The 11,565-nt window shown below is 28.8% G+C and overlaps 1 protein-coding gene across 2 annotated transcripts in view; it reads right to left on the reverse strand.

Moving 5' to 3' along the window:
* LOC106682564 (muscle M-line assembly protein unc-89) overlaps positions 1-11,565 on the reverse strand; it is a 56,035-nt gene that overhangs the window by 15,491 nt on the left and 28,979 nt on the right. The window contains exons 1-3 of one of the 2 annotated variants that reach the window (XM_014423482.2): positions 7,272-7,377; positions 1,990-2,104; positions 585-719 (exon numbers count right to left, since the gene is read on the reverse strand). In XM_014423482.2, coding sequence (XP_014278968.1) covers positions 585-719; positions 1,990-2,092 — 238 coding nt within the window. In that variant the 5' untranslated portion in view covers positions 2,093-2,104; positions 7,272-7,377. Of the gene's footprint in view, positions 1-584; positions 720-1,989; positions 2,105-7,271; positions 7,378-11,565 lie in introns of those variants that run through there. The other variant, XM_014423481.2, reaches the window with a different exon arrangement.

Genomic DNA, 11,565 nt, shown 5'->3' on the forward strand with positions numbered 1-11,565 from the left:
TATTTTTTTTTTAACAAAGTTTAAAAAAAATCTTTTATTCTCGCTAAGATTCAGAATAAAAGATCATGTAATAGCTATATCTGTAATTCAACCTTTATTAGAAAAAAATATACCAGTGTGTATAATGTGCCAGTAAGACTGTCGTAATTGTTTTACCAGCATAAAGCTTGTGAAACACGGACATTAACAAATTTAATTGAAAAACTTAGTAATTAGTTATGTAAGGTTGGAAATATTACAAGTTAAATTTATTTAGATGTTGAAGCACTAAATTAAGAAAGTCATTAATTAGAGCTTTCATATAATAAACAGTAAAAAAACAAATAAATAAAAAATAATATCTGACTCATTTGGCTTTAATTTAAATCAACAGGATTGTACCTTTGAAAATTGATTACTAAGTGATAGAAATATAATTAAACAAAATATAAGCTATAAAAAGGTATAATACACTATTATTAAAATAAAAATCAGAGATAAGAAAAATACTATTAGTTATTCCTGATGAAAAAAGAAGAGGAGGTTAGCCCATAAAACAATGGTATACTACAGTTGTTATAGAAAAGTATGAAAAAATAACCTACCATTTCTTGCACTTCTTGATGGGAGGGTTGAAAATTTTGAAGGACCTTTGACACCATTTGCAGCCATGGGAAGTTTCTCAGAATAAACAGGACTGTCTTCGTCTTCAGGTACTTGAGGCAGTCTTTCTTTTCTACCTTAAATAAACAATATTTATTTCATAAGAACAAACTTCTCAATTCTCATTTTTTAATGTAAACAGGGAGATTTCCTTTCACAAGTTTTGTTAAATCAAACACTGGAAGTATAATTCAATTTGCCTTAAATACATGGTGTTTACTTGTGAGACAGGCCATTCTTAGCTATTATCTTCTGATCAAATTTTTTATCAGAGTAAAAAAAAAAACCTTTTGGGACAAATGCCTTTTTAATTAAAAATTATTTTAACTAAATAAAAATACTAGACTGAACTAACTATTTAAAAATATATTAAGATTGAGAGTGGATTTGATGAAACAAATTCCAATAATAATCAATACTTAAACTTTTATTTAAAAAAAAAATAGTATTTTAATCCATCACAACATCCCTGCACTAAGCTTGGTAGCAGGTGTTCAATAAACTCTTAGTCCTTTAATTTTAAATGTTGTGAAATGAGTAATAGATTGAAAATAAGTGCTTTCTCTTACAAAATTTCACACTGTGAAAACTCTTATTCACATGTGACCAATAGGGAGAAAGATTGCCTAGCGACCATTTCAAGGTTAAGTATCAGGCATTCCATAAATATAATTTAATTTTTTTTCATTTTCATTAGTAACTTTTAAAATTTATTATTATATTTTTGGTTAGACTTAAATTTAAGAATTACATGAAATGCTCTTTTTACAGGAAACTACTGCCCTCTAATGAGTACAACTCATTAGTACCCAGCTAAAGGGTAGGTTGAACTCTGGTTTTGAGTTTCACTAGAAGTAATCTAATCAGCACTAAACAAATTTACTTCACTTTGATGAACGCTAAAAGGATATTGCATATTCTTTTCAGCTAGTCGACAGATATTATATCAATAATAAGCATCTTAATACTCAGTAATTGAAGCTTTTTATTAATTTTTTTTTTTTCAGAAATTTATTGATCATTTAATCTTCCTCAGCATTAGTTTTCCTCTGAGTCCTGAATAATTACTTTGGAACAAAATGTATTAATTCATTTAATTTTTTACTAAAATGGGAGATAACCTTCAAAACTTCAAATTATTTAGTTATATATATGCGTATTACAGTGTGTGAGTGAGTGTATGTGTGTTTATGCATGTATTTAACCAAGATATTGTGATTTAAAATCCAAAAAATAATTTGCACAAGTTATAAATTACTTGGAACACAAGATACCGGAAAAATAAGGGCAGCCTTTTGATAACACCTTTTTAAATTATCGTATTAATAAAATATTTATTGTACTTACTTATTCGTTTGATGTGCACGGCTTTATTAAAAGAAACCTTTGGCCTGAGATTGACAGGGCTGTAGTCAGTCCTCAAGGAATGGGACCTTTGGACACCGGGCATATCTTTGCATTTCTGAAACAATTGTAAAAATGAGACTGAAACAGGTTGTTATATTAAACGCACGAATACTGACAGGAGCATAATTTTATGAATAAAATATCAAGTTCTCTATGAATTTGATTTAAGTTAAAAAAATAATAATGACACACTTTTAAAACTTATCTTGTTTATATAAAAAAAATACCAGACTTTCTATGCTTATAATCTGTATAATACATTCCTTTCACACAGTAGATCTCAGAAAATGAAATTATTGTTTTGTAATAATAACTTAAAATTATTATTTATATCTCAGTAACTTAAAAAAATACTCTCAATCTTATTCATTTAATCTTTCTGAAGCTACCAACTAAAAGATTTTTTTTTTATTTAGATGAAATGTAGAATAAATTGTTTCATTAAATTTAGACTAAACCAAATATAAAAATTTAGATAAGCCTATACTCCATTGTAACTCTAGAATAAATAGTATATATCTTTCTGAAATATTGCTTTTTTCATGATATATACAAAGTGGGCTGGAAAAAATATATTAGTAATAGAAAATGGCATGTAGATTTCAATAGAACCTTAAATTAATGATCTTCTACTGGAAGAGTTTCTAGAAACTAATATGAAATTGGTGAATGAACACAACCTTCCTTATTTAAATATACTAGTTTATTTCACAGACAATGAAGTTTGGGGGTTATCCCCCATCTTCAGGTTGCTAGAAAACAAATTCAACAAAACTTAACATATGCTTACAACATTACCACTATATCACATTATTCATTAAACTTTATGAAGTTGTAAGCTTTTGTTAAGTTTTGTTGAATTTGTTTTCTAGCAACCTGAAGATGGGGGATAACCCCGAAAGTTGTTGTCTGAGAAATAATCTATTTTATTTAAATAAGGAAGGTTGTGTTCATTCACCAATTTCATATTAGTTCAATAGAACCTTTTTCCAAACTTTGTTGTTTCCTTTTGACTCCTTGATATTACAACTAATTTAGTTTTTAATTAATAACTAAACTTCAATAATGAAAAAATAATCTTAAAATTAAATAAAAATGTAATTAAGAGCGAGCAGATACCATCAAGAGTCTATTTAGTGTTTGTCAACTGAATAAAATTTACTTAAGTGAATTTATATCTTTCAGTTCCTTGTAAATACACTATTTTTCTGATTAAACATTAAAACAGTTAATAAAATCATATATCATAATTCAGGACCAGTATCAACTTGTTTTATTGATAATTGTTATTAATAAAATACCATATTTGTTTAAATTCACACCTTCAGAATACTCAAGACTCAAGTCTAAAGGTGTTGAATGTGAAGATTTCTTAGATAAAATATGATTTCCGAAAAAAAAAAAAGAAGAAAAATTATCATATCCTAAATCAGACCTGCGTGCCGACAACCGAGCATTCGTAATTTGGTATGCATAGGGGCAGAGATAATGATCATGGATCTTCCCAAACAGTCAGCCATAATACTCTCTAAATTTCTTACCTGGATAAACCACCAGAGTAATTTTATTCAAGAAGAAACGTACAATTTGAGCTGTATAAACAATAGAGGTTTTTATATTAAATGAATGCTTTTTACGAGAAACAAACGAGTATTTTTTTTTAGAAATAAGAGAAATTACCTTTTTTCTTATCTCTTTATTTTGGCTAATGTAATGGAAATTGCTATTCATACGAAGATGATTTTTATTAACTTCTTTAAAATGCATTTAACCAAGTTAAATGTGTGAGCTAAACGTCTGTACGTGAGATATCGAGCTTTAAACAAGACAGCTCATTTTCGACAAAGTTGCATTATCGTGTAAAAAAAATACTTTTATGAAACCCCGAAGTGTTAAAAATTCCAAATACTAATTATACTCCACTAATCTTATAACTAATTGATAACTCAGTAATTAAATAGAAATATATTGTAAGTATAATGGTTGATTATTAAGATATTTATTGAAAGAACATAATTTGCTCATATAACAAATCCGGATATCAATGGAATCGAATCTAGTTAGCTTATTTAATAATTTAATTACAAAAATGACCGTAAAAATTTATCACCATATACAATATGATAAAAATGCATATAAAAATTTGATCAGTACAAGATTAAAATTAACTTATAAAGCATACAAATAAAATTTATATCAACAAGTAAAACAAAATAGAGTAAGGAAAATAATATTAACAATAAATAACTAACTAGAATAAATATAACACATACAATTACATAACGCTTTTAAGTTCACTTTATAAGTTAATGTGTTGAAATTGCCTTACGTCCCATGAATGAAACTATTCACAACCAGAAATCGACTTCTTCCTGTTCCTATTCCAAGTTGCTCGTAGAGATGGATGATAAGGTACGTTGATACAACCCATGGTGGTTCAAGTTAAAAAAAAAAATTTTGCTATAACTTCTGAACAAAAATGTTTTTGTTTTTAGATAAAAAGGTTTCAGTTAAAAGTTTAAGATCCGTCACTTTTTTATTGACTCGCCTTATCACAGAAACCTATTAGTAAAGTGAATTAGAAGCATTAAATAAAAAAAAAATATATAAAATATCTAGGTCATCAGAATAATTCAACTAAAATAATCCTTGTTGATTCCACTAATTGTTTATATATCACGTGGTGTATTTTGAACTCAGTATTGCTTCTTGTCTTAGCTATAAACTTTTTAAAAAGTCTAAAGAAATTTTTCTAACGAAATTCCTAACAAAAAATCAAGAATTAGAGAATGTGGTACTTGATTTGATTTAGCTGGAACTAGATCTGAAAGCAAACTTCAACTAAGTGTTTGTAAATGGTGGCAATGATTTGATTTGGGATGGCTGAAAGTATATACACGTTTATAAATTCGAATTAGTCAGGCATAGCTAATTTAGGAGCAGTTATGGACAGTGCTACATATTCTCATCACAAATGCACCAGATATCAATCAGGTTTTAAATATCTGACAAATCTGAAGAGAGCAAAAAAAAAATTCTATATTAATGGTTCAGGTAGTTAAAAAAAGAAAAAAAAAGTTCAAGAAATTTAAAGATCTTTTTCATAACTTATTAATTGCATCATAGACAAAAACACTGATCCACTGAACGATCAAATTCAAGGAAGCACTTCTTTGTTAACAATAGGTTTAAGAAATACTAAACGATCAATAATAAGAAACATACATACATAATTTTGTTGGAGTTTACATGTTGATGTATCACTGAGTTGTTAAAGTTCCTGAATGTTTATGAATAACCATATATGTCGCAATTAAATTAAATTGCAAAAAAATAAGGTAAAATTAAAATATATATATATAAGATGTAGAAAATATGCCAGATGTTAAAGAGGATTTTGTTCTATTAACTGAAGTAATAATTGCACCGCTAAGATAAACCTCTCGATTAACGCCTGTTAGCGAATCTCAACTTTCAATTAACCATGAGAACACGTAACAAGAAAGTAGCAGTAATCAAATATTTAAATTGGAAATAATTTACGTAACTACTCGACTATATAATGCTAAAGGAAATAGTGAAATAGGAAGTAAACAATAAGAAACTATAATTATTCTTCATTTAGAGCCGTTCAGTTATCACGTTCTCCCAACCTGTTTTTGTCTTCCCTCTTTATGACTTTATTTTATAGACATTTATTTCTTCATGGGACATAAATGTATATTTGTATTTCAGGATATGAAGCGTTACTAAGATCAATTAGAAGTGACAAAAGGTAAAAATATAAGATGTAAATTGTAAAAGCCATTTAAATGCCCCATGACATCAATGCTTCCTGCACGTAGGGGCAATTATAGATACGAGTGAAAACCAAGGAAAGGTGATCAACGCAAGTCTGTAATAACCTAGAACCCTATAATATATAAACCCTAGAAAAAAACTTTAGAAAAACTTATTGGAAAAGATTTAAAGGTATGATGATGAAAATAATTAATTTTGAATATCATTGTTTTGTAATTAGACCAAAAAAAATTATCACAACACGTATTAAAAATTAAAAATATCGAGTACCTCATCTGGCCATGTTTGAAAAATTGAGATCATATGAATGATAGCAATCAAAACAATGTGTATTTAATCACTTTCAGGTTTTGGAATAATAAATGGAGGAATCACCAATAATGAAATGGAGTGACCGATTTGAAACCATTGGAGAACAACAATCCAGCTATTTTCAATCTTTTTACGGAAGAGCTGCGAATCTGTCGACTTGACATTGAAGATACCAGACTTCAGAGAATAGAGTCACTAAGCAATATCAGGCATCTCTAGATTTTACAAATGATATAACATTTTTAGTATATCAATCATCAGAGAGATCCTTACGCAAAAAATAAATGACTGACTGATGTTCAGGGAAAGAATTTATGTAAACCAATATTAAATAAAAGAATAAAAATTATTAGAAATAATAATTTTGTTATGAAAAGAGGAAGAAACAAAAATTTAAATATTAGAGATTATAGGACAAATATAATGTAGAGAAATGCCTCGGAAGTTGAGTGATGTAAGCCATTCAGCTTCGATTAAGTCGTGATTCAGTCAGTCGAGAACCACCGTGCCTGCGTCGTATCGTTGATAATTTATAGTATTAAATTTAATGCAAAATTAATAAACCTTTAAAATTTGATAAATAAAAAAAAATGTTTTTATTCGTAACCTATCCTCCCCCCTACTTATGAGACGAAAGGACTTCATTCATTCATTCATTCAAGATTTCGACCCAGACCTCAATACCCACTGATGTTTATATGACCGCGCATGCGTATTTAACATTTAAAAAATATATTATATTTATGGGAGTTCTACTACTGAGTAGTTTCTCTACATGCTGTATCATATCATTATGTCATTATGATCAAATTTATTTGTTGTATTTTTTATACAGTTGTAAATATCAATAAATAAATAAAAAAAAAAATTTATGGTGAAGAAAAAAAATATTGAACTAATAAATCTGTATTACACCCTATCTTGCGAATAAAAATATTTCAAATTTATTCTTACTTATAAATTTAGCAACTTAGAAATACGAACGAGTTGAGAGCACAGTTTCATTAAGTCACCTAATTATGAGATGGTATTTTCTTTCATCATACTACCTGCTAAAGTTACATTAAGCACATTTTTATCGTAGAAAATATGAAAACATAAACACGTACTAATAGGCATGGTAGATGTTGGCAAGTGGTTCTGGAGAGAGACAATAACAAACTGTGACATAGTGAAGAGGCAGCTCACCTGCAAGTCCTTGGTCGAGGGCCAAATAAGGCTCGTCCGGTTGAAGGTGACGTCACTGTCCCCTTTCTTAGCAACTGTACAAGGACCTTGGTTCAGCCCATTCATGGTCCCTCCCGCCCTCCTTTGTTATTGTCATTTCGGGGTCGTATTTTTGTCTTTAATAAATTTATGTTGCATCCGTTGTTTACTGCAGATTGAATGTTCTCATACTTACTGGAGTCATCTACATAAGTCTTCACTTCAAGGAAAGGACAGGGGAAACATAATTCGCGAAGAAATCTTCAATCGCAATTCTTAAAACATTCCAGAAACGACTGCGAATAACAAATTCAGAAGAGAAACTTGACAACAATAATGTATTTTATCAGTACATTACATGAGTCACTCGTTATTGTTGCACTGTATGTTTAATTTTTTTTTTTTGACAAGAGACTTACTTGGAATCCACATACAAGACTGAAAAGACAAAAAACTGCTCGTAGATTTCGATTGCTACAACACCTACTTGACAAAAGCTCTAAACTTCCCATTCACTACAAAAAATTATTATACACAATGATAATCAGACCGATTTGGACATATGGAATTGAGGTCTGGGGCTCTACCAAACCATCAAATGCCTCCCGCATCCAATCCTTACAATCCAAAATCCTACGTAAAATCCTTGATGCTCCTTATTACGTCACAAATAAGCTCAACAAAGGCCTTAACATCCGATTCGTTGCAGATTCGGCCCAAAACAAATATGCGTCTTTTCATTCCATACTCCTTATCCATCCTAACACATTAGTTCTTAATCAACATCCTTAACAATCCCTGATGATCTTACTTATTGTATTTATTATTTTGAACAGTTGTAAATTACATTAAATAACTAAATAAAAAGTTATCTTTATTACAATTTACAACTGTACATTTATATATATATTCAGTAAATTTGATTTTAGTTTATAAAGAAGTGATACAGGTGTGTAGGGAAACTACCCATTGGTAGCACTCTAATGACGTTTTTACATTAGCAGGTCTAGTGGCCATCTTATTTTGAGATGCCTTGGAGGATTGTCAGGAATGAAAGAGGAAGCAAGGTTAGAAACTAGTGTGTTTAGGTGGTTAAGGAGTTTATAATGGAAAGAATGGTATCTGGTTCGGACTAGATCGGTTACATTTGGAACATTAAAGGTCGCTATGTATGGCTTTATTTGTGACAAAGTAAGGAACATTGAGAGTTTTAGAGAGTATTTTGAATTGTAAGGACTGCATATGAGAGGAATTCAAAGGTTTAGTAGAGCCCAAAGCTCAACTCCGTCCAGATTGGCCTTATTAAACTCATATGTTTAAATTTAAAACGTAAATACCATGAACATTTATTGAGGGTTGCATTCATCGTATTGTTTTTTTGTAAATACATCCTAATTTTCTTCGAATGTTTTGAGAATTTCTAAATGAAACTAGGCTGGACTTAGTTATGGTATGCTCCTTATGGTATAAGATATTAGTTATTAATAAACTTCATTAAATAGCAGTGAAATTGACAACGTAACCTGTTCCATTTCTTCTATAGTACAGTTAACTCTGGAATATCCTACGGAAAGTCGTTTTCAATGAAAGATTTGCCTAGAAAATCTAGTTTAAAAAACGATGATATGTAGGAGGTATAAGAGAGGCGTAAATCTCCAATAACTGCAAACAATTTTTTAAGCTTTTTGATTATTTGCGCCCAAAACCGAACAAAAATAAGGAATAAACCCGTAAATTCTATTTTACATCACAGTTTCATAGTTGAGGCATTTAATAAATGATTTATAATGTAATTATTTATAAAAATTTTACATATATATATATTTGTAATTTTGATAATATTTTCAATGTAAAAATATAAATTTAATTTATTCAGCCTTAAAATCATTTTTCCTATAAATAAAATGTTATTCTGATTTATAGTTGTTGATTTCATTATTGTTCTCACCTTATGTTGATTACACCTCCCTATTAAGCTTAAGTGGTTCCTCAGTACGTCAATGAAACATACAAAAAAATTGCTCTAATATGTACACTTTTATGGAAAATTGGTCTTATGACAGGGGTCAATAAAGCTCATTTTTTCAAGTGTATCAAAATTGTGCAAAAACGAATTTTTTTCCAGTATTAAATTGGAAGTGGCCATAGAAATTTAGAAAATACTTCAAGAAACAAACCTACTTTTGAAAAACTACAATTCGTATGCTAACTTTTGTTGGTATTGACTTGACCTAAATATTTTTTGTTTAGTAGTTTAATACAAAATAACAAACAGCTCACAAATATTAGTACAAGAAGCCAAGAGTAGAAAAAAGTCAGTTATTTCACCCCAATTTTTGATTACTTTAATGAAAACTATGTATAGTTACTAGTCAAAATTCATGAGTCTGCCAAGTATACGTAGGGGGAATAAAAATGGTGGCTTTTTAAAAACGTTAAAAATAATTCATTTTTCATTCGTAGCTCTATATCTTTAAAACTACCAATAACAAGAGAAAATTTAAGAGAACATCATTTAAAGTAGAGTAAATTTGCTAAACTGTAAGCCCTAATAGAGCTATTTACGTTCAATAGTTCTCGAGATATAGCTTTTTAAAAAGCAATACTTCATAATAATGTTCAGTAGTTACTGAATTTATTTTTAAAAATCTATTTGACGAAACCTATAAATCTATAAACCATTTGACGAACAGATGTCTGTTACCACTCAAATTAAAGATAGTTTAATGGAATATACAGTAGTTTATAACGTTTATTTACGTAGAAGTAGTAGTTTTCATGAAATATGCTAAAATAAATTGATTTATAGTTGTTCGGACAAATTTTTATTTACCAAATTTATATTCATATGCGAATATCATAAAAACTACTATCCATACGAAGATAAGTGTAATAAACTACTTTATAGTAAGTTAAATTTCCTTTATTTTCAGTGTTGGCAGACATATGCGCGTCTTATAGATCTAGAGATATATTTTTTTAAAATCAAACATTTTATACGAAAAACAAGATATTAACAGTTTATGAATTTATTTTGTCAAATATCATAAAAACTTCAACTCCTACAAAGATAAACGTTATAAACTATTTGAAAATAAACTTAACTAGCTTTAATTTGTGTGCTGACAGACATCCGTACGTCCAATGGTTTCTGAAATAATGTTTTTCAAATCTCAAACTTATTCTCCAAAAAACTATAAATCCATTTATTTTAGGAAATATCATGAAAACTAGTATTCCTACGAAAGTAAAGGTCATAAACTAATTTATAGTACATTGAACTAGCTTTAATTTGAGTACTAATACACATATGTACGTCACATAGTTCCTGAGATATAGATTTATCAAAATAAATTAACTAACTACTAATCTTTCAATAGATTTTTAAGAAATGTTGCTTTTTAAAAAGCTATATCTCGAGAACTTTTGGACTTAAATAGCTCTATTAGGGCTCATATTTCAGAAAATTTATTCTAATTTAAATAATGTTCTCTTAGGTTTTCTAGTGTTGTTGGTAGTTTTTAAGATATAGAGCTCCGAATGAAAAAATAATGTTTTATGGTTTTGAAACAGCCGCCATTTTTTATTCTCCCTACCTATACTTGGCAGACTCATCAGTTTTGGCTAGTAATTGTACTTAGTTTTCATTAAAGTAATAAAAAATTGGGGTGAAATAACTGCGGTTTTTCTTCCCGGCACTTGTATTATATTGTTTGATAGGAGAAACCACACTCATCAACATGACTGTAGAGGGTAAAATTCATATGGGTGCATTTATACTTCTAAATAGCCGCAAGTTTTTATAACATCTATTAATAAGTTTCATAATTGTATACGCATAGGCTAATTAATTGATTGTGTAATAAAATATTTTGTGAAAAACTTTTTAAAATTTCATGATTTTATATTCTTCTTATTATTCTGATTTTCAATTGCGCTTTTTTATTTCATCATATAAATTTATATATTATATAAATACATATAGCTATGATAAAATAAATATTGTTGTTATTTACATTAGCAGGTCTAATGGCCATCTTATTTTGAGATGCCTTGGAGGATTGTCAGGAATGAAAGAGGAAGCAAGGTTAGAAACTAGTGGGTTTAGGTGGTTAAGGAGTTTATAATGGAAAGAATGGTATCTGGTTCGGACTAGATCGGTTACATTTGGAACATTAAAGGTCGCTATGTATGGCT

This window comes from Halyomorpha halys, unplaced genomic scaffold (genome assembly GCF_000696795.3).
Source record: "Halyomorpha halys isolate HHAL.00 unplaced genomic scaffold, Hhal_1.1 Scaffold424.1, whole genome shotgun sequence".
NCBI classification, from domain to species: Eukaryota; Metazoa; Arthropoda; class Insecta; order Hemiptera; family Pentatomidae; genus Halyomorpha; species Halyomorpha halys.